The sequence below is a fragment of the Dipteris shenzhenensis genome, chromosome 2 (assembly GCF_047967505.1).
Source record: "Dipteris shenzhenensis isolate YYH24624 ecotype China chromosome 2, Dip_SZ_1.0, whole genome shotgun sequence".
Classification (NCBI taxonomy): domain Eukaryota; kingdom Viridiplantae; phylum Streptophyta; class Polypodiopsida; order Gleicheniales; family Dipteridaceae; genus Dipteris; species Dipteris shenzhenensis.
In genome coordinates this window covers 43,067,469-43,094,694 of record NC_141597.1, presented here as the reverse complement: position 1 = coordinate 43,094,694, position 27,226 = coordinate 43,067,469, and the positions used below count along the sequence as shown (strand labels likewise).

At 49.2% G+C, this 27,226-nt stretch overlaps 1 protein-coding gene across 1 annotated transcript in view; it reads right to left on the bottom strand.

Moving 5' to 3' along the window:
• Positions 1–27,226, bottom strand: part of LOC147904789 (Peptidase M20/M25/M40 family protein) — a 106,910-nt gene that overhangs the window by 55,319 nt on the left and 24,365 nt on the right. The window contains exon 2 of the mRNA XM_087395480.1: positions 26,908–27,152. Coding sequence (XP_087251606.1) covers positions 26,908–27,152 — 245 coding nt within the window. The remainder of the gene's footprint in view (positions 1–26,907; positions 27,153–27,226) is intronic.

Genomic DNA, 27,226 nt, shown 5'->3' with positions numbered 1-27,226 from the left:
GTGCTTATGGGCACCTAACTGTACCTCTAGCACACACACATAGAACCCAAGGTGTGCCTGGGGCATACACCTTGAGATATCCCAACACGGAGGTACAAGGGTAGGGAGTGCAAGGGTAAGTGCATGCTAGAAGACTATAGTGTAAGAAAGCATGGACACAATGGAGATCAATCACATGAAGAAAATAGTGAGGTTGAACATTGAACCCTAAAGAGTGGGAGCTTCATTCCATTGAGAGAGATTTATACATGTTGGTCTCTACACAATCTGTAGGTACCTCCACGGTGGGACCTCTTTTGTAGGGGACCTTTTAGACAAGAGTCCCTCCACTTTTTGGAGAGACTTGAGCACTTATGTGTCTAGATGAGGATGGCTTTATCTAGACACTCGGTACTTACAAATCCACCACTGTGGATCACCATGGGTTAGTTAGGACCTCAACAAGACGTGAGATCGAAGCCACATGTCATCATAGAGATTTGAGGATCTCTATTGTATGCGACACATGATTTGGAGATTGAGGATCGGGTCTTGACGTGTTGATGTGGAGACAGAGGAGCATGTCTCGATGCGTTGCCCTAGATACTATGAGTCTTCCAGCCTTTCGACAATTCTTAGCATTATCAATTGAATAACATTGTCGGGACCAATGTCTTCAATACATCTACTTAGCTACTCCGCAATAAATTCTCCCTTCTTGGCCTCACAGCTCGTATCAGTCGATTGTCGAAAAGCCTCGCCTTTGAATGTCACAACCATGACATTGATCAGGGGCCTCTTGTTAACATTCTTCCATCCATCTGATACGATGGTACAAGCCGTTTTCTCAAGCCGTCATAAACTACTTGCTGCATCTCATCTTTCATCCTATTTTAGTATGCATCCAACATTTTGTTACGAGCGGCATCATAACTAGGCATTGTAGATTCAAGGAATGTATCATTGCCTTTTCACCCATGGGTACACCAACATTAACAGAGCCATGGACTAACTAGACCGGAGTTCTGCAGCACTTTTTGTACAGCAAAATAGATACAAAGAGAGAGAGAAAGCAAGAAACATGCACGAGAATGCAAGAGAAACGTGTTGGAACTCTGTATTATTCACTGGAGAATATCAACTAGTCGGTATGTACAACATTGCGAATAGCCCCTATTTATGGGCTATGGGGAAGTGCTTGTTGGTTGGTTATTTGGGTAGGCCGACTCGCCCGATTGGTCTAGTTGGCTGGCCCGACCTGATTGGCTAGAGTGACCCAGCTGGGCGGCTCGTCTGACTTGCCCTAGCCAATCCTCCAAGTAGCCGGCCACATCCGGCCCTTAGCCTTACATCCAATTCATATATACAACCCCTACATCTAGCCCTTCTACCCTGGCAAAGCCCCCCCACTACTAGACACAAACCAGGGAGAGAAGAAGAAAGAAAACTACTAACAGCCTTGGGTGGGCACACCCACAATATAGCCCTCACTCCCTATGGTCCAAACAAGAGATGAGCAGAATTTGAACACCCCCTGGATGTGGAACCAATCCCAGTGAGCTCAACTGTTGAAGGAGCATCTGCTCTTGAAAAGGCACTGTGCTTCGTCAAAGAGAAAGCTAGCAAGATGTCACCATCCAAAATATTATCTCAAAAAAAGTGATGTTGTATCTATATATGCTTGGTCTGGGCATGCAATACCCGATTCCAACCAGTAGCTATACAACTCTGGTTATCGCATTGGATGACCGTGGGTTCCCTTTGTTGGATCTCCTCCCCAATTAGAGTCACTCCAACCTTGAAGCCTGACTCTGCCCTTTAACCCCACTCTAGCGTCATAACAGAGTCGAAAATCCTTTGTACCTTGTAGATCCCGCAAGATCCGCAATCCTACCTCCCAATGAGTTTTCAAAGTGTATGAAATACCTCTGACGCTAATTTAGAAGCACATCTTCTTTCTATTGCCTTCTGATACAAAGAGGCATCAACCCGCTCACAAGGATCATGTTTAGTAAGCTTGGTCTTCGGATCCATCGAAGATGGAATAGGCTTGCAATTCTCCACCCCAAAGGCCTCTAGCTAGTAGCAACTCACAAACATACCACTGCTGAGAAACAAAGGGCCCCCTTTGAGTCTATCAAATATCGAATCCCAAAAAGAAGGGAGTAAGCCTAAATCCATCATCTCAAACTCCATTGACAAGGCAACCTTCGTCATGATTATGTGCTCCACATGGCTACTAGTCGATATGAGATATCCATGTAGACAATAATCAATGTGACCATATCTTGATCCCGAAAGAGATACAAGTTTAGATCTGCAATTGTCTTCGAGAAGCCTTCCTTTGAAATGAGGCATCAATCTTCTAGTTACAAGCTCTATGGCCTATTTAAGATCGTACGAGGCCTTCTTCACCATACCTTTGGATTTTGGAACCTCACAGATTGGAGGCTTCTCCACGTACACCTCCTCCTACAAGTCACCATTCAAGAATGCTGATTTTGACATCCATGTGGTACACTGACCACTACGGATGAGAGACAAGGGCAAGAACTGTCCAGATCGTGGCGATCCTCGTAGTTGGTGCAAAAGTGTCCTCATAGTCAATGCTTTGACACTGATTATAGCCCTTAGCCACAAGTCTGGCCTTGTGCTTGTCAATGGATCCATCTAATGTACACTTGGTCTTGAAAACCCACTTGACACCAATAACCGACCATCTCAACAACCTCGGAACCAACTCCCAAGTCCCATTCTTCTCTATGGCTTCCATTTCCAATTAGGTGGCTTTACTCTAGGTTTCTTGTGAGAGAGCTTTCTTAATTGAGGTGTGCCCCTTGTCTCGAATGAATGCATATGTCATCCTGCTTCAACAACATGTATCCACTTGCTTAATAATATTTCTTTCTTTTTTTCAATAGCATGCTTATTGAGAAATGAAATGTTTTCCTACTGTCCAGTTATAGTCAATGGGAACTAGGTCTAGCATTTAAGGGTGGACCCCCTTGCTTGGGGTTATGGGCATTAGTGACCCACAAGAGTGGTGGCCTCTCTTTGAGAGGGACATTTGGAAACCACACCCCACCTGAGTACCCAAACATGGGACCAATCAAATGCACAGATTGCATACTAACCTAGGAACCATTCAAGAGAATGTTCCTTGAGCTTTGGGTGTGGGCCTGACAGCATGCCAAGAGTAATAAAGATACAAGATAAGACGACAAACAAATGAGCTCAATATGGCTCAATTATGACCTTACAATACGTCATAGTCTAAGCTGTTAGAAACTTGTGGGCGCGATCAGAATTGAATTCTGACAACTTTGAAATTTTAGGGTTTTTGGGAGTGACACGTGGCAGACTGCCACATGGAATCTGAGCTGGGAGGTCAATCCACCTGTCCCACACATGTGGCAGCATGCATGGCAGGTGGCAGGGCATGTAGGCCAAGTGTCTGGCCCCAAATCTGCTAGATTTCGGGCAGGTTCTGGCTGTCCTCTTTGGGACTGCAGCCACCAAAAATCTGGGACAAGTGTCCACCTTCCACTCTGGACCGGGGGGGGGGGGGGGGCTGAGCCTATAAAAGAAGGCCTCTCCTCTTCATTCCCTACATGAAAAAATTCGTCACTTTCTTCTCCCTCCTTTTGGTTGATGCAGCAGAACCTCTCCAGCTCCTTGGGTGGCTTCTCCCCAAGCCATTCTCTCACCTCAGCAGCACTTTCTCTCTCTACAGCAACACACTCTCTCTCTACAGTTCCAGCCCCTCCTCTCTAGAAATCTGCCCTCTCTCAGCTCTTCTGGAACAGCAGCATCCTCTCTCCTTCTCCTAGCCTGGAGCAGCCACAGCCCCTTTCTCTCTCCTGCTGCAGTCTTTCTCTCTCTACTGTTCCAGCCCCTTCCCCTTGCAGAAATCTGCCTTTCTCTGCACCTCTAGAACAGCAGCAGCTCCTCTCTTACATCCCCTCCCTTGGGCTCAGCATTGGCACTCTCTCTCTACAGCCATCACTCCATAAAATCTCTCTTTCTCTGGCCTACAGGCTGTTTTTCTGAGCTGTTCTCATTCCAGCCCCATTTCCACACTCTCCTCACCCAAGGGAGCTTCAAAGGCATCAAGGACTTCATCTACAAAAGGGTCAAGTCACGAAGGGAGTCTGTGTTGTCAAGTTTATCTCATTTACAACACTATTTCATGTTGTTTCTACTATCTTTCTAGAAACTAGTGCTTGCCTTTAATGTTGGATGTAAGTGGTGATTGTTGCGGGCTTCTTCCTTGTGGATTGGGCAAGCCAAGAGTTGAAACCTGAGCTTGGAGTCCTCCTTTCGGCTGTCTACCTTGTACATATGCTCTTGAGTCTTGTATCTAGGTCCTAGGCTTTCACTGAGTTCATCCGTTTGAAAGGTGCATTGCACCTTGGTCTTGTATCTCCATTTTCAAGAATAAAGTGAGCCTAGATAAAGGGGGGGCCCATCTTGGCGCCTCAATCATATTGCAATTTCCAATTATGTCACTTTGTGTTTAAGCTGTGTAAACCTTAATTCCAGCTTAATTGCAATCTCTTAAGTTCAAGTATATGTGTTTGGCAACTCGCAATCATTTCATTCAAACACCTCTGCAAAATCCGTTGTTTGAATTGATAGAAAGCACCGAGTAGTTTACAGCATAGTTCACCTATAAAGGCTCGTCCGACTGGGCTTTGTCATGAACTCTATGCGATGCTTGAGGTCCATCCTCCATGGTTTAATTGGAAGGATACTCTATCACTCCGTAATCACGAATTGTATCCACCGACCACTTTGGTACGTAAACAGAACGTTGAGCCTCTTGCTGCTGTAGTGGCTCATCTCCAACCTCGAAAGCATCCTTTGTTATTGGCTAAGGTTGGGTGTCAAGAATAAGAGACCGGGACTAATATTCATCTCGCTCACTAGGAAGCCGTGGCTCTTCTGCAATGGAAGTTGGAACACGCTCTTCAAATATGATGACATCTCTATTGACAACCACCTCCCTCCTCTCTGAGTCATTTTAACTTATAGCCTTTGAATAACCTATAGCCTTTGGAAAGAGAATCATATCCCATAAGACAAGCGTCTCAGACTTGAAGTCAAGCTCTCCCCTCTATTTCTTTGGAATGTGTACATAGGCATCACTCCCAAAAACACACATCCGGTTTCTTACCAAAATAGGCCATTAGAGGCGATCAGTTGAGAGCATGGGCAGCTGTCACCACAACCTCCCCAAAGTGGACGAGGAAAGCCGTGATGTTCCAACATCATCCTTGCCAGTACGGTTCTTTCTTTGAACTACTCCATTACTGAAAGAGTCTTTGTCATTAGCAAGCTCCTCATTGATGCCCTTCTATCTCACAAAAGCATTGGCATAGAGCTGTTGGCCCCCACAATCTTCACCTGCGATCCATATTCCTTTACTACCAAAGCACACCAATCCTTGAAACAAGCAAAGGCTTGGTTCTTAAGGGGCAAAAAATACACCCATGTAAACCTACTACAATCATCCACAATTAGCATGAAATACGGGGCTCCACCCAAGGAGGGGGTCTACGTAGGCCCACATAGATTAGTATGAACCAACTGTAGTGGTTGCAAAGCCCAATGGACTCCCTATGTTGCTTTTTGGATGTGGCAACTGTTGGCTGCTTCTTGCTGAGCCAAGAGATACATGAACTACCAAGCAAAAAACAGTTGCCGGTATGTGACACTCTAGTGTTGGAACAACCTGCCAAGACACTATGCGTGTAAGCATGCATGATAAGTGAACCCTGATCACCATAGAAGAGGGCTAAATCCTGAGTGCCTCTGAGATATCTGAAGACTCTCTTCACTGTCTGCCAATGCTGTGAACTGGACATGTGCATGAACCTGCTGAGCAGGGATACTGCATACTATAAGTCACGTCTGGTGTCAAACTCTCCTATCTAATTTCTGTAGTAGTTACGGGATCACCATCAATCATGAGCATCGTCAGCAGCTTCGATGCGGTCAAACTCTCCTATCTAATCTCTACTTCATATCACGGGAGCAGCACCATGAATCACCTCCCAGCCAAATCTTGCTGAGGCTAACAAGCAAACAGAGATCTTTCGTTCCAAAATCATACGTGAATAATTTCCTTCTCTTCTCTCTCTAGCCTCAACAAGCCCCAATTCCCTAGATAGATCTAGATGCCACATGCATCCATATAGGGCCTTCCTAATGCAACATTTCACCCCTCTCTTGGGATGCATTAAATCCTTTGCCCCTAGGCACAATCTTTGCACTAGGCCCTTGGCCTTAGATCTACCTAGTCTGGTGCTAACAACCCTCACCTAGGACCTTGACATTAATTCCCTCCCGATCATTTACATGAAGCGCAAACAAATATATTACAAAGATAGATCCTTTAAGGGAGATGTCGACCGATTCTTCCGAGGTCATGCTACCTCGGCTAGAGCGTAACATTCCTTCCCTCTTCAGACATCAGCATCCTCGATGATAAAATCTGGGAACACTCTCCGCAACTGGTATACGGATTCCCGGGTAGCTTCGGATAGAGGTTGACCATACCATGCAACCAACACCGTGGGTATCTTCCGATTTCGTATTTGCTTTGTTTCTCGGTCCAGGATTCTTGTTGGTTTGCGCCTTGCAATATCCTCTATCTCCTGAAACAAAACCACACCTTCGATTAGTGAGTCACCTATATGTAAAAATTTCTTTAAGCGCGAAACATGAAAAACTGGGTGCACCTTACACCCCTATGGCAATTCTAATTTATAGGCTACACTGCCTATTCTCTTTAGAATTAACCACAGCCCACAGTATTGAGGTGATAACTTAGCACACTCTCCTGAAGTCAACGACTTCGAGTGCAAAGGAACTCTGAGAAAAACTTTTTCTCCTTCCTTAAATACTCTTATAGACCGGTTTTCATCCGCATACACCTTGGCTCTATCCATAGCCTGGCAGATATTAGCTCTCGCAAGTGCTAGCATCTCCCGCATCTGAACCACAAAGTTTGCGGTACTCCAACTATAGTTGAATTTGCTGGTCTATAACCATAGTTCAGCTCAAATGGACTGAACCCTGTAGAGGAATGTTTTCTATCATTGTAGGCAAACTCCAACAATGGCAACCACTTGTCCCATGTATGTTGCCTCAATGACACATATGCCCTCAGCATATCCTCTAAAGTCTGGTTGACTCTCTCCGTCTGACCATCCGTCTCAGGATGATCCCCACTACTCATTCCCAACTCAGTCCTTAGTGTCTCAAATACCGCTATCCAAAAATGACCGGTAAATCTGACATCTCTGTCTGACACTATGGATCTAGGCAATCCATGCAGACGAAATATATGTCTAATAAACAAATCCGCCACTTGCGGGGCACTAACAGACTCTCTAGTCGGAATGAAGTGAGCCATCTTGGTTAGACGATCAACCACCACAAGGATAGAATCATACCCTCCTTGTGTCGTAGGCAGCCCTACAATAAAGTCCATGGAAATGCTCTCCCACTTACTTAGTGGTATTTCCAAGGGCTGTAAAAGTCCGGGTGGCTTCACCCGTTCGGCTTTACTTACCTGACACGAGAAACACCGTGTCACATATTCATGAATATGCTTTTTCATCTTTGGCCAAAAGAAATCTCGCTTCACGAGATCATGTCTTCTCGACTCCTGGATGTCCCGCACACGGGCTATCATGGCACTGTCGAATGACTCTCTGCCTGAGATCATTCTGACCAGGTACTACAACCTTGCCATTTCTAACTAGCATACCATCCCTTATGGTATATCTTGCATATGTTTGGCCTTTTCTGGATGCCAGGTCATCCTTCTCATTTTCCCCAGGTTTTAACACATGAGCCTTAGGCCATAAGCTCTGGACAAACTCGTCCACTTTTTGAGTTTCTCTAATCTCGGTCATTAGAGCACTCTCTAATACCGTGAAACTCAAGTTATGCATAATGCGAGACAACGCATCAGCCACCTTATTATCTTTTCCTCTTCGATACCGAATCGTTAAATTAAACTCCTGCATGAGCTCTGCCCACCTAGCTTGGCGGCCCCTCAAGTCAGGCTGTTTACAAAAATGTTTCAAAGTATCATGATCCACATCCACATAAAACTCTAAACCATACAAATAATGCCTCCATGTTTTCAAAGCATGGATAACAGCATACAACTCCAATTCATGAGTTGGCCAATTCCTTTGAGAGGGAGAAAGCTTCTTGCTTTCAAAGGCTACTGGCCTTCCCTCTTGAAGGAGAACTGCTCCTACCGCAATGCCACTTGCATCGGTTTCTAGGAACAACGGTTTCTGGGGATCAACTATTTTAACACCGGTCCTGAGACCACAGCTTGTTTTATGGTGTTAAAACTTTCTTGTTGATTCTGTCCCCAAATAAAAGGTACTTTATCTGAGGTCAGATCAGTCAATGGTGATACCATTCCGGAATATCCTTTGATATGCCTTCTATTTTTTTTTTGCCGAAAAAACAGTGCTAATTATATTACTTCGAGAACAAGATACAAGAGGTCAGCTTATAGCTGACGGGCTGCGTTCACAAACCGGACGCAGCCCAAAAGGTAGCATAATAAATCAAACTCTCACGGAGGGATATGCTGAGTGTGAATGAACAGCCATCGGGGTGGTGAGTAGTGCCACCGAAGGCCCTGCGGAGTCTGCTCGAAGAAGAGGCTCTGTGTGTCCCAAGCCTGGAGGAAGCGTCTCCGCTTCTCCTGACCAGCCCGGGAGTCTCCCTGAATCTGGTCCCACTGGCCTCTGAGGGTATGAATAATCTCACTCCAAATCTCCGCCATGATCTGGGCAGTCGATAAGGAGGTGCCACCGAGGATCTGCGCGCAGCGCGAGGTCCAGATGTGCCATCCTGTAATGCTGCTGATGATCTCCCAGACTGGCTGCCTCTCCCGAACTCCTGTATCAGCCTCTGCTAGGTGCTGTGGGATACCCTCGAGCGGCCCCCACGTCCCCTGTGTGATAAGGAAAGTGGGGTCCTGCTGGCATGCCTCGAACAAGTGATGAAGACCAGGTGCGGTGCTGCACCAACAGAACGCGCCTCAAGTGATCACTCCTAGCTCTGGTGCTGCACGAGTAAGAAGCCCGAAAGTCCACCTCCACACTTCCTGGGCGCGCGTGCAGCTCCACAGGCAGTGTTTTGGTGACTCCTCATCCGCATGGCAAATCTGACAGCAACCGTCCTGGCCTATCTGCCTCAACCAGCTCCCCACTGGAAGACCTTTGTGGGTAAGAAGCCACAGGAAGTATGAGATCTTCCGCGGCCGCCAGCTCTCCCACAAGGCCTTCCAGAATGCCTGCAAAAAGAACCTGGAAATACCCTGTGCGTACCAGCTAGGACGCTGGGTGGGGGGGCGGCTCTGCATCCTCCCGAGAACTCGCCTGCCCAGAGTCGTGCTGTAAGCGAAGAAGGAAGTCGGCCCCTGTCCTGTCACAATCTCTGGCCACCACCACTCTCCTGGGTCCCACTCAAGCTCTGACAAGGCCCGCCCCTCCCAGAGCCAAAGACGCCAAAGCTGCAACTGGCCCTGCTCGATACTAGGGTCGGTATGCCAGACCTTCCCCAGAAGGCCTACGACCCTAACCCTCTGCCACGGGAGTAGGGGGTCGATGAGCGCATCCTCTCTCTTGAGTCGTCCATCCCCTGAAACCGCGAAGAAGGCGATAGAGGAGTCATCCAAACGTCCTGCGACCACCAGTGGGATGCCACGGGGGGTGAACTGTCCCAGCCAGTGGGTGTCTCCAGGCATGAGGACCTGAGGCTCAGGTGGAGCCAACCAAGCGGCTGGGATCGCACCGTCGATCTCCGTGCGTCTCGCCTGGACTCCGCGTGCACCTCCAACTGCGTCTGCAAGATCGGCCATCTCCAGATGTCTGTACGTATCCCTCCAAACTCGAAGGGACCGGGCTGGCCCCCTCATCCAGCCGTCCCACCTGATATGTGATCTCTCCCCCAACTGAAGGCCCTCGGCGTCTCTGACCTGCCCATTCCAGACGAGCGGCTGGCGATCGATCTCCTCCTGACAGCTGGGCTGGGACTGAGTGAGACTGAGACGGAGCCGCCTCCAAACCATGAGGAGGCTACGAACGAGTGGGGAGCGGGGCTGAGTGAGCGGGGCGGAAGTGAAGATCCACCTGAAGGACGGTAGCCACTCTCCACCTCGGCGCGGGACACAAGAGCCGACTCCCTGCTGAAGTAACATCTTCCACGTCTGCCCCCCTGGGGTCAAACCGCGGATGATAAGCTTGCCTAACAAGGCCTGACTCTGAAGCTCTGGATCAATGACCCCCAGACCACCCTCAGCCTGCGGAAGAATGACTGTCTGCCAAGCAACCCTGGCTCTGGTATCTCTATGCCCATCCTCCCCAGACCAAAGAAAGTTCTGAACCAACCTCCTGAGCTGTGCCACGCTGGATCTCGAGAAGCACCAACAGGAAGCCACATACCAAGCCGTGGCTAGAAGGACCTGGTTAACTACTAAAGCACGACCTGCAAGGGAAAGCTTAGCAGTGCTCCAGAAAGCCAGCTTCCGTCGGATGGAATCTAGCACCGGGAGAAACTGCTGAGCTGGCGTAATGTCTAGGCCAACCTGGAAGCCAAGGTATCTAGCTGTCTGTCCACGTGGAATCCATCTGAAGCCCAGAAATCGCCCCCACTGAGAACACGCCCCCGGGTCTGTGAGAAAACCAACTGATTTGTTCCAGTTGATTTTCGCACCAGCGGCCGAGCAGAAAACCTCCAGGGCCATCCGCACCCTCTCTAGCATCCTCTCATCGTCCTGGACATAAAGAGCTGTATCATCTGCGTACTCTGAGTCCAGAAGCTCCGTGTCCTCCCGGAGTGGAAGGCGAACACCCCTGAGCCCTGTGGACCTCGCCCGAAGGTAGTAAGTCATGGCCTCGGCGAAGAAGAGAAACAGATAAGGAGCCAGGGGACAGCCCTGACGTACTGATCTCTCCAAGCTGAATCGCTCACCCATCCTGCCTCCAATGATGACTCTGCTAGACGCTGTCCTGTACAAAGCTGAGATACCCTGAATCCAGCCTGCCGGGAAACCTAGCCGCTCCAGAGTCCCCTCCAAAAAGGACCAATCCACGCGATCGTAGGCCTTCTCGAAGTCGAGAAGTAAAATGGCAAGGTGTGATCCGCTGTACTGAGCCCACTCCGCCGCCTCTGAAAAGGTGAAGACATTATCCAGGATACTGCGATCCTGGACAAAGCCTGTCTGAGTGTCATGGACGAGGTCTGGAAGTAGAGGTCGAACTCTGGCACTGATCATCTTGGCGAGGATTTTGTAGGCAGTGGTAAGGAGAGTGATCGGACGCCACTGGCGGATCTCCTGTCTATCTCCTCCCTTCGGGATGAGGCAAATCAGTCCCGAGGAAAGGCTCTCTGGCATCTGACCACTGCTGAAAATCCCCTGCAGAGCTGCAAGGAGGGGCTGATGGATCTGGTCCCAGAAGGAGGTGAAGAAAGCTCGGGATAGCCCATCCTCACCTGGGCATTTCTGCCCATCAATAGCCATCAAGGCCTCCAACATCTCATCCGAGGTGAACGGCGCCAACAACGTCGCCTGCATGCTAGGCTGGACCAGGGATGGAATGTGCCTCCACACCTCCTCACGGTCACGACTAGCACGAGGGGCAAGTGGCTCCTGCTGGAAGAGGGTCCTGTAGAAGTCAGTGGCCAACCCCAGGACCTCCCCCGGGTCCGTAACAATGTGACCATCCGCTGTCCTGAGACTCCGTAGCTGATCACCTGCAGCTCTCTGGCCGTGTGTCCTGAAGAACTCCCTGCACATCCGGTCACCCTTCCGGGCCCAGAAGGAGAGAGAGGCGTGATAGGAGAACTCGGAGCGACGCTGGAGGGTCTCCTCCAAGAGGGCTCTGGCTCGAAGGGCCTGGATCCGAAGCTCCTCCGAGCCCGGGGAAGACTGCTGAAGTCGCTGAATGGAGGCGAGGTCCCTCCGAAGAGCTCTCTCTCTGCCCCACCAATCCTGTCGAACCTGTAGGGCTGCGAGCTGGCAGATCTGGCTGGACTCCTGCAGAGCCTGCGCGACCGAGTCTACCAGATCCACGCCCTCCCCCCAGTCTCTGTCCCAAAGACTGCAAATGCTGCTACGGACGTCCACCCTCGAGAAGATGGAATCGGGAATCCTGCATGATCGGGGGGGGAGAGTCTGGGCTGCCGAATCTAATGAAAGGAGCACAGGCGCATGGTCGGAGAGTGTCGTCCCTGGAACAATGCCCGCCTGGCCACCTCTGCTGATGGCCCAATCACTGACATAAAACCTATCAAGCCGCTCCAGGAGTCTGCCTCCTTCCCTGCGGAAGCCCCAAGAGAAGTCCAGGCTCCCGTGCCAACGCCGGAAGGACGGGTCTCTCCAACTGTCCCTCCCTCCTGTCGCGAAGATGAAAGAGTCCCAAGCTGACTGCTCTGCCTGAGCCATACCTGTGAACTCCGGATCTCTACCCTGCTGGTCCTCCAAGGTCTCCAGGTTGTTGAAGTCTCCTCCAACAATCCAGGAATCCATGTCAGGAAGAATCCCTGTAAGTGTCCTCCAGAAGGTGGCTCTGCATCGGAGGTCTGTGGGAGCATAAATGTTGAGGATTCCTATCTTGGATCCCTCCAAATTCAGGCCTACCCAAAGGGCTCGGCCTGGGATCAACGTGCCGTGACCGAAAACTATATAAACTGAGCTAACTGCTCGCACACGGAGGTACAGACCCCCCCGCTCCTCCCCTGTGCGCCGATCGAAGGCTCCCAATAAGTGTAGGAGCGTCCAGGGAGAACCTTCCCGCAGCTACGGGCATGAGCCGCAGAAAGCTTGTGCTCCTGGAGCAGCAGTACATCCAATCGACCAATCACTGCAGGCTGAAGTTCCTGACGCAAAATGAGCTTCCTGGGACCACGGGTGCTCGAAGAGTGAAACCCGTTCACATTCCAGGATACGAGGTGTAGGCTCATGGAGAGGGATGGGGGGCTGCGAACAGCTGTCTGCTCGCAGTCGAAGTCGAAGAAGAATCAGACATATCGGAGTGGAGGCGCTGCCGCTTGTGAGAAGGTTTGGAGGGGGAGACAGGGTCGTCCTGCCCGTTCTTCAACACCTTCAGCAATGGCGAGAGGCCTCTAGTGCCATGAGCAAATGCTTTCTCGAGCCAGCTCGAGATCTCTGAAGTGGTCATCCCGTAGAAGGTTCGGAGTTTCTGTTGGGACCAAGCTCTGACATCCTGGGGAAGAGGCCATGCCAGGGGGGGTCTGAGGATCACGATCAATCGGAAACGTTTGGCAGCGCAACGCCACCGCAAGCGCACATCGCCCTCGGACCACTGAGTCTCGAGGAGCTGCCCACCGGACGGGCCTATCCAGGAGCAAATCTGGGCGTGTGTCTGCTCTCTGAGAGCCTCCCACACCGAGTCGTCTGTCCAGGTCTCGGTGCCATCGCTGAGGAACGTGAAGGCGAAGCTAGGGCCATCCCTGGGAGCCAAGGCAGCAATCTTCCCATCCGCCCCTTTGCGGAGCATGAAGATACTAATGTCGAGACAAGCCGGGAAGGTCCCAAGGTCGGCCACATCCAGGTAGTCCCAGGGGCCAGATCTGTAAAAGTCTCGAGGGAGCTCTCTCTCCTGGAGCTGAGACCCAGCTGAGTCTGCCACTGAGGGGCTAGCGGGAAGGGAAACCTGCTCCACTGGTGGTACAGACTCCGGGTGTCCTGCAATCGGGGGGGGAGGGGGAGGAGGCTGCGGGATAGGCGACTCGGGCTCCACGGAGGCGACTGGCGGAGAAGGTGGAGGAGGTGGAGCGGAGGCTGCACTCGGCTGGGAAGGCGACGGTGCAGCTAACTCTGTAGGAGGGGCGAGGGGAGCAGGGGGGGAGGGGGATGGGGATGCATCTGGAACTGGGGCTGACCTCTGGCCCAGGCTCCGACTGCCTCGGCTCCTCCTGACGTGGCTGTCCGGGGGGGGGAGGTGGGGGCGGAGGGGGCGGGGGCGGGGAGGGTCGAGACGAGCTGGCAAAGCGTGGACAAGCAGCCGCCAAGTGCCCAAAGCCATGGCACCGCAGGCACTGACCTGGCTGTCCGGTGACTATCATGCTCTGGGTGATACTGCCGGCACCTGTCACGATCTCGATCACTGCAGGGAGAGTCGCAGGATCCGCCACAGCCACACGGACTCGGGGAGCTCCTGCCGTGGTCACCGCGTCGGCAAAGGTGTCGTGCATAACCCAGCCAAAATGGGAGCCCAAGTCCCTGACAATCGGCCGCAGCTCAGTAGCAAGCCCTGGAAAAACTAGTGTCACTGGGTGGCGAGGTATACGGAACCGAGTATCGAAATCCGCTGCGCTGAAACCACGGTACCACGGGACTATCATGATGATCTTCCCATCCACCGATGTGGGGGAACCGGCAATCAGATTGCTCGCAGCTTTCTCACTGGAGAGTTTGAGCCAGAAGATGCCCCTTCCCATAAGGGCCACCTCCTCAATATGGCCATCCTCTAGCAAGAGAGTGGACTGGAGCCAGTCCCTGATGGTAGACCTGGAGGGGGAGTGTCCAATGACTCTACCGTAAACAGAGGTACGAGCAAAGTCACTGGCTACCTCCTGAACACGGGAAGATTGTTGCTCTGTCAGGATAACGCGGTAGGCATCTGGAGAGGGAGGGTCCGACTGGGCCTCCGGATCCGGGCTGGGGGCCGCCATACCGCCAAGACTAACTGCAAGCTTCCGATGAAGAAAAACAGGCTGCCACCCAAGAAGGGGATGAAGCGGCGGTGGAGCCTGGGGGTGAGGCGGGCGAGGCGAAATGAAGGGTCGGAGGGGTCGAAGCGGAGGGCGGGGCGAAGGCTGCGGGATGCGGGGAGTACGGAAGGGGGCGGGAGGGCGGGGGGGGGGGGGGTGAAGTTGGAATGGCGGGGGTGGAGGGGTGAAGCGGGGGGGCGGGGGGAGCGGAATGAGGCGGAGGCGGGTGAAGCGAGGGGGTGAAGGAGCAGCGAGGGGGCGGGTTGGAGCGGGGTGGATGGCGAGGGAGCAACGAGAGGCGGAATGGAGCGGAGGCGGGGCGAGGGCGAGGCGGGCTGGAGAGAAAGGGGGGGGGGGACGAGGCGAGGCGAGGCGGGATGGAGCGGAGGGGGCGGTTGGAGCGGCGGCGAGGGGGGGGTTGGAGCGGGGGCGAGGGGCGGGTTGGAGCGAGGGGGCGGGATGGAGCGGAGGTAAGGGGGCGGGGTGGAGCGAGGGGGCGGGATGGAGCGAGGGGCGGCTGGAGCGGAGGTGAGGCGAGGGGTAGCGGGGTGCCGGCGGGGGGGGAGGAGAGGGGACGGGGGTCGAGGGCGGACGGGAGGGGTGGAGGTGGTCGCGGCGAGGGGGGGGGAGCGAGGGGGGAGGTAGGGGCTAACGGCGAGGGGGGGAGGGGAAGCTCGCAGGAGCTCTCTGATATGCCTTCTATAAAACTGGACAAATCCCAAGAATGATCGCAACGCGGTCAGACTCTGAGGGATTGGCCAAGTTAGTATCGCAGCCACTTTCTTCGGATCCATTTCTACCCCCTGTAAAGTAATTATGAATCCTTAATATTCAAGCCTAACCATACACAGTATAGTTTTCTTTTTATTTACATAAAGACTGGCTTTCCTCAAAGTACTGAACACTACTCTTAAGTGTTCACGATGCTCAGTAATACTTTTACTGAATATCAGGATATTGTCAATAAAATGTACTACGAACTTTCCGATATACGGACGTAGTAAATCGTTCATAAGCATGACGAATGTCGCTGGAGCATTGGTAAGTCCGAAAGGCATTACCAAAAACTCATAATGACCAAACCTGCTTCTGAAAGCGGTTTTATGCACATCCTCAGCTCTTATCCGGATTTGATGGTAGCCACACTTAAGATCTATCTTGCTGAAAATCACGGCTCCATGTAATGCATCTAGCAAATCATCAATCCGAGCCATCGGATACCTGTGCTTAACAATGATATTATTCAATGCTCTGTAATCTATACAGAGGCAAAACGTATCATCCTTTTTCTTCTTTAATATCACTGGCGAAGCAAAAGGTGAGAAACTTGGTTGAATCTACCCCAACTTGAGGTATTCTTCCAGTTGTCTACGCACCTCCGCCTCTTCAGTAAAACTCATTCTATAGGAAGGTCTATTTACAGGTTCTGCCCTCGGGATCAGTTCAATCTTATGTTGAACTTTCCGCTCTGGAGGTAACCCATAAGGTCGTTCATCCCTAAAACATTCAGAGAACTCCTCTGTTATAAGATTAGCCAGCTTGGCCATCTCACCACTTTGCGTAACATCAGTGCTAGCCGAAGAATCATCAACCGGCTCTACCGATGCTGTGCAAAGGAATAAAAACTCTTCCTGAGCTTTTCGGATTTCCATCACGGAAACCAACGGTCCCTGAGGTATATCTTTTTCACCTCGCAAGACATAAAGCACATCATTCATCTTGAATTGATATACGTGCTTTTTCCAATCAATGGCTGGATTCTTCCTAGAATGCCACGCCATACCCAGGGCTATATCTGCATGAGCAAGCTTGGTCATTTCAAAATCAAGCTTCTCAGCATAGTCCTGAATCCGAAGCTCCAACTGGGTAACCCTTTGGTCCCATACTTCAGTTGAACTTCCATCTGCCATCCTGACTGTATACGCATAGTCAGATGGACTTGTCATTAATTTCAGCCTCTTCACGAGCTTGGAGTTAATCACATTGTGAGTTGACGCTGAGTCAAACAACACAATGACATCATGATTGGCCACTTGCCCTTTCATTTTAATTAACTCCGTATCATTAAAGGCGGTATACCCCGTTGCTGCGGGCTTAGATAGGATGTTATCAGGTGCACTCGTCACTAGCTTAGCAACAGACACACATAACAAACAAGGTACTAACCTCCTCTGAGAAGATCCCGCTAGCTGAATCTGCATCTCTTCCGCTCTGGGACTTCCCTCCATCTCCACGTCACACTCTGAGATCACCATCTCAGCCATCCGACGATCTTTGTTACGTGGGCAATCCTTCCACTGATGAGGCTGAAGGCAACCAAAACATAAGCCTTCTCTCCTCGCTTTTTCCCTTTGTTCTGGGTTCAAGGGAGACTTAGACCAAGCCCGGGCTGCCATTGGGGTTACTTTCCTCTTCACTCCAATGGTGGTACTTGGTTTAGGAGTTTCAGCCGGTCTCGCCTGCTTGGCTTGACCACTCGGCTGCGAACCACTCCCTCTACTAGCCCACTTCTTCTTAAACCCAGATTTCTTCGGATACCCATACTGGGTTCCGACCTGTGCAAACCCACTTGGCTTGCTGCCCTTGGCATCCTCATAGTTCAGGGCTATAGCTATTGCATCATCTAACGTGTTCGCGTACTTAGCCTGAACTTCCATTTTTATTCGATCATTCAATCCAAATATGAAATCTTTCACTTGGATTGATTGAGGCAGGGGTTCGTCAACCTTCATTACACTCTCTCGAAACTTATCAGTGTATTCTGCCACTGATAAATTTCTCTGACGAAGGTTCCTATATTGATCCCAAGCTCGGGATGCTTCGTCAGGAGGTAAGAAGTGTTTCTTGAACTCTCGTTTAAACCCCTCCCAGGTAGTGGATGCTATACCATCTTTTTGTTATTTAATCCACCATCGATCCGCTGCCTCACTAAACATGTAGGTGGCCTCACGCCTCACGGATCTTCTTGATGTCATTTCTAATTTCACAAATGGCGAACTGCATGGGGATTTGTATGAGGAAATTTACATGGTACAGCCGGAAGGCTTTGAAGAAAAGGGCAAAGAGCATTTAGTTTGCAAGCTGAAGAAGAGTCTCTATGGTCTTAAGCAAGCACCTAGAGAATGGTATCAGAAGTTTGATGATTTCATTCGGTCCCAGGGTTTTAGAAGGAGTGAAATTGATCACTGCCTCTACACTAAAAGGGCTAAGGATCATAGCCTGATAATCTTGGCACTATATGTGGATGATATGCTATTGGCTAGCAAGAATACTTATGAGCTAGATGCATTAAAGGCCAAGTTGCATGAGGCCTTTGATATGAAGGATTTAGGACTTGCAGGTCATATTCTTGGTATGCGCATCACGCATGATCGGAGTAAGAAACTCCTTTGGCTTTCACAAAAAGAGTATGTTACAAAAGTATTGTAGCGTTTCAATATGGAGGGGGGGAAGGCAGTGAGTACTCCATTGCCTCCATATGTGAAACTGAGTCACACAGATAGTCCCAATGAGCTGTAGTTGGCAATATTTGGCACTTTAGCCTTCCTAGGCTCGACCGTATGGACACTAGACTCCGGTTCCATTGAAGCCTTTCCCTTCTCCTCTCGAGAAGGTCTGGCAGACATACTGTGTATCGCTCTCCTAAGTTCGGACTGCCTTGCATTGGTCTGTAATTGCTGCGCTAACAACTGTTGCAAGGCATCCTCCAGCAATGCAATCCTGCCAAATAAAGTATGAGCTACTGGGCGCGACACCTGCTGGGTCGGCCGGACTCCTGATTCACTAGGGTCCCTCCTGGAAGCTCCTTCTTCTGCTTCCATTTTGTTCAATGGGTGTTTTGGTTTGTTTTGTTTTGTTTTGGTTTGTTTGTGTTTTTTTTTTTTTAAATAATAAACACCACTAGAAAGCTGTATTTACAAGCTAACACAATTCAGTGTACTAGGAAATTCCTGCAATCCCATATTCACACTGATGAGGCATTTAACACAGGCGTATATCTCAGATGGCGCTTTTCCCTATACTAGGGAAATTCCTGCAAACTGACTCTGACTGAAGCACACAGGCATATGCACAAGCATAATCTGTCCCTGCTACAACATTAAAGTCTCATGCAGGCTGATTACTCTCAAGATCCCATCTATGAAAATAGAGCATCACCCGACTAAATCAAGGAGAAAAAAAAACAACATGAAACTAATGGAGGTCGAAGAGAGCTCCCTGGTCATCAACGAACAGCCACGCTCCCTTTTGATTCCATGCAATTCCAGTCAACAATCTGTCGTACTCCTGCGACCAGTCTGCAGTCACAGTTGATGTATAGGCTGCGGGCCACCAGCCTGTTCTGCGTCGCCGTTCGTCCAATTTGTCCGTCGAGTTATTTGGGCCAATTGGTCTCCCGCTCACGAGCTGCTGCTATCCGTTCCAGCACCTTCCCTTGGGCTTTCTATTGATCTGCGTCAGCCACAAAGTACCAATGTCGAAGGGCCTTACAGGAACCCTCCACTCCAGCAACAGCTAAGACGCCTGCGTGTCCCGCTCCTACGCTCTACGACCAACTTGCGTAGGCCAGCGCCAATCGATACATAAGCTAGTCGTTCGCCGTCACCACGAAGCACCAACACAGTCAGCTTGTCGCCTCACCACCTACGCTCTAGGCTTGTTGTCGATCACGTGAAGGATTGAATTCCCTGCCTATCCGTCATCAGCCACCAGGGCTGTCCAGGCCTGCACCTCGAGCTCTCGCTGTCCGTTCGTCATTGTCGTGCACTCCCCTCCACTTCGTAGCCTTGGGCTCTGATACCAAATGTAAAACTCTCCTATCTAATTTCTGTAGTAGTTACGGGAGCACCATCGATCACGGGCATCGTCAGCAGCTTCGATGCGGTCAAACTCTCCTATCTAATCTCTACTTCATATCACGGGAGCAGCACCATGAATCACCTCCCAGCCAAATCTTGCTGAGGCTAACAAGCAGACAGAGATCTTTCGTTCCAAAATCATACGTGAATAATTTCCTTCTCTTCTCTCTCTAGCCTCAACAAGCCCCAATTCCCTAGATAGATCTAGATGCCACATGTCATCCATATAGGGCCTTCCTAATACAACATTTCACCCCTCTCTTGGGATGCATTAAATCCTTTGCCCCTAGGCACAATCTTTGCACTAGGCCCTTGGCCTTAGATCTACCTAGTCTGGTGCTAACAGCCCTCACCTAGGACCTTGACATTAATTCCCTCCCGATCATTTACATGAAGCGCAAACAAATATATTACAAAGACAGATCCTTTAAGGGAGATATCGACTGATTCTTCCGGGGTCATGCTACCTCGGCTAGAGCGTAACATCTGGTGTGGCACAAGTAAATGAGACATCCAACAGCCTGCTGGTAAAGGGTGTATCACACGGTGGGCTCCCATCATGAGCTGAAAATTTGAAGCCAGGGTCCACTGGAGTAAAGATTGGCTTGCAATCCTCAAACTAAAAACGATCAAGGAGCTATCCAATATACTTGGACTGTGTCATCATAATACCCCCCTCAACATGAGCAAACTGAATGCCCAAATAATAGTGCATTTGTCCCATGTCTGACATTTCAAAAGCTTGCTGCAAATCAGCCTTGAAAGCTGCAATATGCTGAGTATCACAGCCAGTGATCAGCATGTCATCCACTCAGCACTAAAAAATCAGATCCACTCCCACAGACATAAAGAGTGGGCTCTGTTGAGCTTTTCTCAAAACCAAGGGATAGTAAGGCATACCATGCCCTGGGTGCCTGCTTCAAATCATAAAGGGCTTTTCTCCGCCGGCATACCTTGTTTTCAGAGTCAACAACCTCAAAGCCAGTAGGTTGTGTCACATAAACTTCTTCTTGCAGATCCCCATGAAGAAAGGCAGTCTTGATGTCAAGCTGGTGCACTTGCCAATGGTGATGGGCTGCAATGGCAATGACACATCTGATAGTAGTAATCCTAGAAGTAGGAGCAAAAGTCGCCTCAAAGTCAATGCCTTGTTGTTGGGCATACCCTTTTGCAACAAGACAGGCTTTGTGTCGATCTATGTTGCCATTAGATTTCCTTTTTAATTTGTAGACCCACCGGGTTCCAATGGCATGCTTGCCAGGAGGTATCTACTAATTCCCATGTGCCATTTTTGGCAATAGATGACACCATGTGAATGATCAGCATGGGAATGAGAGGGTTTACCAGATGAAACCTTGTGTTTGCCTTTGTGTTTGTGCTGGGCATCAAAGGCTTAATCACTAGCCATAGAAGCATTGCAATTCGCACGACTTTGCTCCTCTTGAAGAAGAAGAGCAACCAGTTGGTCGAATGAGAAATGATTGGCATCACCCCCTGCAAACAACCTCAATGTAGTAGCAAAGCCTTGATAAGAATCAGGCAACCCATCAAGGGTATTAGAAACAAGATGAGAATCAAGCATAATCTCATCAATGTTGGCCAACTGCTCTTCCAAATCCTTCACATTAGTGAGTTAGGCATCCATGTTACCACCCTCTTCAAGCTTCAAGTCTTTCAACTGCTTACGGAGATAGGCAACCCTCGCCTCATTCCGCACCTGATACAAAGATGCACGCTGATCCCATGCTTGCTTAGCTGTCTTGCAAGACTGGATATGAGGGATAATAACCCGATTCACTGAAAGAGCAATCAAGACATGTGCTTTGGCATCATGACCATCCCACTGAATCTGCTCCTGTGTAGGAGGCAAAGTACCTATAGCAGGAGCTGCAGGTGTTCTAGAAGTAGCATTCGAACCATCACCTGAAGAAGAAACCGAGGCAGTAGGTGCAGCACCAGAAGCGGAATTACGTGTAGGCCTGGCCTCAGAACCTGAAACAATATGCCATAGATTCTTAGCAACCAAAACATGTCCCATCATGTATGACCACATGGGATAATTGGTGCCATTAAGCTTGTCATCAGCCCCAAGCATCCCAAACAAATCATCCTTGCTGCTGGTGCTGAAATTCAAGACATGCACCAACTAGCAAAGCAAATGAGAGAAAGGCGACCTCTCAAAATCAAGTGACAAAATTATGCCCAAGCTTCAAAGCTTATGCCTGCAAGAGACTCTCCTGTCCCAAGGTGTACCTGTTGCAAGAAAAATCCCCTAAAGACCAACACGAGGCCTTCCAAGGCAACACGAGGCCTTTCCAAAATGCAAATGAAGCTGAAATTGGAAAGAACCAATGCAACAACAGCTTAACCAATGATGTAGCCCGAAAGGACAGCAATGAAAGGCTGTTAATGTGAGCAGAGAGATTCACCCCTGAAGGAGAGGTGAAAATGAGACCAAATGGGGGCTGGAAATGAGAATTACAGCAAGAGAAAGTGCTCCCACGAGAAGGAGAGCAATAAGAGAGAAGAAAGAAAGAAAGAACATCCACGGAAGACCTCGCAGGCCTATGGGACAAAGCGCACAGAAAAGCGAACTCATACAAGCCTCAATGGGCTGAAGCAAAGGGTACACTAGGACCCTTGCTGAGTACTAATCTATGCTAACAGAATCATCATCATAAACATAATCATAATCATAATCATAATCATAATAATATTATATCAACCAATCTATCCACGTGCTGGGACGAAACCGAAGCCTGGTACAGTGTCTCTAGTGGGACGCGGTCTCCTCGCTCTCTGGACTATGTCTAGAGTGATCCCTCATCTCTATCAGTCTCCTCTGAGGAAAGCTATGATAGGTCGGACCTCAATAGAGTGTACTCCGGGGTCTCTCTGTCGCACATGTGGCCTCTGCATCCCTCTCTCGGCGATACTGTGCCAGCTGCTCATCAAGACTGCTCTCATATCAGCTAGCTCCTCTTCCTCCACTCCACTGTGTCCAGGGGCTGACTCAAATGTATAGAAGTCTGTGACGTGCCGCTGTGTCCAGTCACCCTCTATGTCCTGTAGTGGTCTGACCAACCCCTGCTGCTCTTTGATCTGTCGTAGAAACGCCTCCCCGTGTCGTCACATCTCCATCAGATAGAGTCCAATACAGACATGGTCATGGAAATGGATCAGTCGTGACAAATGACCAAAGCCATTCCCCTCTAGGTAGAGACAGTGGTAGTGTCCTCGAATCTCATAGTAGGCTAGGCAAACACAAAGAAAATGCTCCTCTGTCTCAACCGCCCCCAGCGTACATAGTGTGCAGATCCGCTGCTCTCTAGGTATACCCACTACTCTCCCTGTCTCAATCCTCAGCTGATGGGATGAAACCCGCATCTGACCAATGGCAATCCTTAGTGCATGAGATACTCCTCTATCCTCAAGATACTGGGGTCTGATAATGAATCCCTCCTTTGATACTCGCAAGAAGTGGTTGCGATAGAACTAGGTCTTGGTGGGGAGTTCCCAGTCCTCCCCCCAACTCTGGGATGTGTGAAGCTGAAGGAGGTCTAACCGTATAATACGGTTGATCTCATCTCACGGGATCAACTCAGGAGGTAAATCCATGCTATACTGAAAGGGGGGAAGCCTATCCATCTAGATACCATGCCTGGCAAACCATGTAGATATGCGTGCATACCATGTGTCTGCCCGGCTCTCTGCGAGTCGTCTGAATGACTCTAGGGCCAATCTCAAAAGTCTCCAATGGGGTAAGTCCCACACCCTGTAGATGAAAGTCACTGTCTGAAAGATGGCATCAACCTAGAGAGGTGTCATGGCGAACTCTGCCTGTACTATCTCATGTGGAACTGAGGGCTTACATCGGATCATCCTGGATCCCATCGTCACCTATAGCCACTCAAAGCTCCTCCAATCTGTCCTCGGAAGATCACACCTCCAGAAAGGTGCTGCATACATGATAGTCGGTCGCCCTAGTGTGTCGAAAAGCCAGCCCTTCGTTGGTGGATCCTGAAGTGCGCCTGGAAACACTTCCGCTTTAGTCTAGCCAAAGCACTACGCCCTTGTGTGAGTCGTGCCTGGGCTGCATGTTTCATCGTGAAGATGGGTCCTATGAAGACTGTTCCCATATATGTATATGACTACACTATCACCACTAGTTCACCACGTAGGTGAAAGTGAGTCGGTTAGTCACTACTCCTGAGGTGTTGAAGATCATAACCTTAGTTTTTCCAAGGTTGATCGTCAGATCTCTCTCTCTCTCTGCAAAACACCTCTAGGGCCTCCAGATCTCTCTATAGTCCCTCCACTGAAGGAGGCACACAATCCAAGCAATGTTTGCCATAGCCACCCACAATGGACGGCTCCAACCGATGCTCTCACTGGCGCCACAACATCACCTCCAACATCTTCCATGACTTGCAGACTCCAAGCACCTCAACACATGCCTTCTCAATAAAACGGACTTCATCTCAACGCCACTAACTACCTGTCAGCATTGACTAGTCAGCTGCCATATTAACCTTCATTATCTAACCCACAGAACCACATAGGAAACCACATCATAACAACTTGCAACCATACAGCCACATCAGCATTCAATCAATAGTGCCATGTCACCAATGCCACATCAATGTTACCATGCGAGAATTGCCACGTGGTGCACAGTCCCTGCTAGGCACACGTACCTCTGGAAGGTACTACTGCAAATAATCGCGCCACTCAACCTTAGGTTACCACTCCCCCAACCATGCCATAACTAGGCCTACAAGGCACATACCAAGGAATAAGTGGCACCTATGGATAGCCCATAGAATGGCCTACAAATGTGCTGGAATATGGAAGGTCACCTCTGCTTCTGTAAGCCACCACATGAGAGCATTGGAGGGGTGAACCTGGGGTTTGAGAGACTGCCACATGAGCAGCAGCATGGCTGCCACGTAGGCAAGGATCAGACAAAGAAAAGAGAAATACATGGAACCTTCTGGGGGCATAGATCAGCACAATGGGTGAGACTCCTGGTAGAGGCAATTCCAAGAGCAAATCTGTGGCTGAGTGGAGCTCCAGATGAAGGTGAGAAGACTGCAACAGATAGCACATCTGTACGGAACAGGTGGCGGGATATCAGGCCCTAGATCTGGCCTGGTAGGAGGTGAATCGGGAGCAGCAAGAAGGCGGGGTTCTCCTGGGCCACCATCGCCTAGGATTGTGGGCAGGCTGATGGCCTCTGCAACAAGCCCAGGAAGATGGCGGGGAGTGCAGCAGCAGGGTCGGCCATAGAGATGGCTGGTTGGGCTGGTTGAAGCCAGCCAACTAGGCCATGTTTGGAGCAGACCTAGGGGTTGGGCCCCTGCATTGAAGTGTGGGCCAAAGTGCCCTGGTTTTGTGAGCCTTACAAGTCAGTGGGGAAAATCAGCTAGGGGGGTCGGTACAAATCCCCCTGCTGGTCGGTCATTCCTTGCCCTAAAAAAGGAGAGGCAATTGGCCCCATTTTGGCATCCAGCAGTGCAGCCTACACAGAGCAAAAAGGAGCAGCACAAGACCTCTTCTTGGGCCTACATCCAACAAGTGAAGTAGGGACAGAGGAGCTGCAGACTTAGCTCATCAATGGCAGAAGCCTAGGCTGTCTTCCAGGACAGTAAGGTGCTGAGATCTGGACAGAGAGTCTACATAAGCTCGGGGTGGAGCACACAAGCTCAGAGATCTAGAGGTGCTAGGCATATAGTAGGAGAACCTTTTGGTATTGTATCTTGTCCAGTTTGTGGACGGATGCAAATACAAAGTGTTGCTTCTATATTTGTCTCTGAGCACAATCTATTTGCTAGTCTGCACATCTATATTTCCTGGTCTCTAAGCCCAAGAAGATGGCAGGGAGTGCTATTTGTCAATAATGACTCTAGCCCAGGAATTTTGGGTGTAATTCCTGGGCTAGAGTCACTATTCACAAATTATTATCAATATACAGTCTAATTTTTGCTTGAACGACGGAATCAATGTGGAAGTCTAAAAGAAGTATATACCTAGATGAATCCAGGAACATTCCCAAACTCATCCTCTAAAACAAGTACACTATTACTTTATTTCTATAGCTTTCAAGTATGAGGACATGAGATTCATGTCTAGTGTTTCTGTGACTCATGTTCGTAAAAAAAAAGAAATTAAGGCCCCAATCTGTCATGGGTTTGTAAGAAAGGTTGTGAGTCGATAGCCTGGTAGTCAAATCAGGATAATGAAGACAAGTAGTAATGGTATTTACCATTGGTTTGAAAAGGAAGATTCCTCCCATGGTCAAACCCATTACCACAATTTATTTAATTCAAAGAATATATGTTTGGATTAAACAACAGGCTTCTCCATATAGCGTCATTGTTGGACCAGGAATGTTACTCAACTAATCCTATGTCTCCACTAATTCTTTAAAAAAAGAAAGATAATATGTTCACCTATGGATTAAGGTGAAACAAATGGAGTCACATGGATTTTTACAGCCATTGGAAATGAATCATCACATGGGAGAGCAATTCCAGAAGCATCACACTCTTGTGGTGGTTGATCGCCTTACCATGATGGCTCACTTCATCCCAACTAGAGAGTCAAGTCGTACTGCACGACTCCATGTTTTTTTTGGCATGAAATTGTTAAGTAATATATTTTGTCTACATAGATTATCTAAATCCATCATGTCCACTAAAGATGTATGATTTACTCATGTTTTTGAACCTCGGTGTTTGAAGCAATAGAACTATAACTTGGGATGTGTAGAAGAAATGGTATAGCAAAGCGGGTCAACGAAGCCTTAGAAGATATGCTACGAGAGTATATGTGTCATTAAGAAAAACTAATGGAAAAAGTGGTCACCATTATTAAAATTTCCTACAGAAATAGAGAACATTCATCCATGGGGATCAGTTTTTTTGCAGTGAATTACGGTTATAACCAGCTAATTCCACTACAGCGGGAATAACACAAGAAGTCATGAGTATATGTGTCCTCCGATTCCTTAGGATGGCACTCTTGCAATTATCTAGCATGAAATCTCTGACACCTATTAAGAAAATAATTGACAGACAAACAAAGTGTGCAGAGACATTAAGACAAGAAAAAACAAAAAGCTCCAAGAGCCAAGGTAAACCAAAGTCTCTCTTTTTTTATGCTTACTAATAGGAGATTTGCTCTTTAAAAACTCGAGCCTTCAAAAAATGCCTACAAGCATACAACTTCTATCTTCTCTTCATTACAATTTTGGTCTTGTAACCCCATTTGCACTAAGCCCTATACTTACAAAGGGCCATTCTTTAGTTTATCGAGAAGTCCATCCTTGACAAGCGCATCAATGCCAACCCCTAGCACTGAAGAGTTCTCTTCATTAGCAATGAACACAGCTACAATAGAGGATCTTAGCTTAGGTTTTCTTTCTCCCAATTGTCGCATCAAGTCGGTAACTAAGGCAATATGTCCTAAGCAATCAGTTGTTCCTCGACCTCGTAACTTATCACCCTCAATACTTAGAGAGAATGGATCAAAGTCCTGCAAAGAAGAAGTCCAAACTCAATACAAACCTTCTCTCTCTCTCTCTCTCTCTCTCTCTCTCTCTCTCTCTC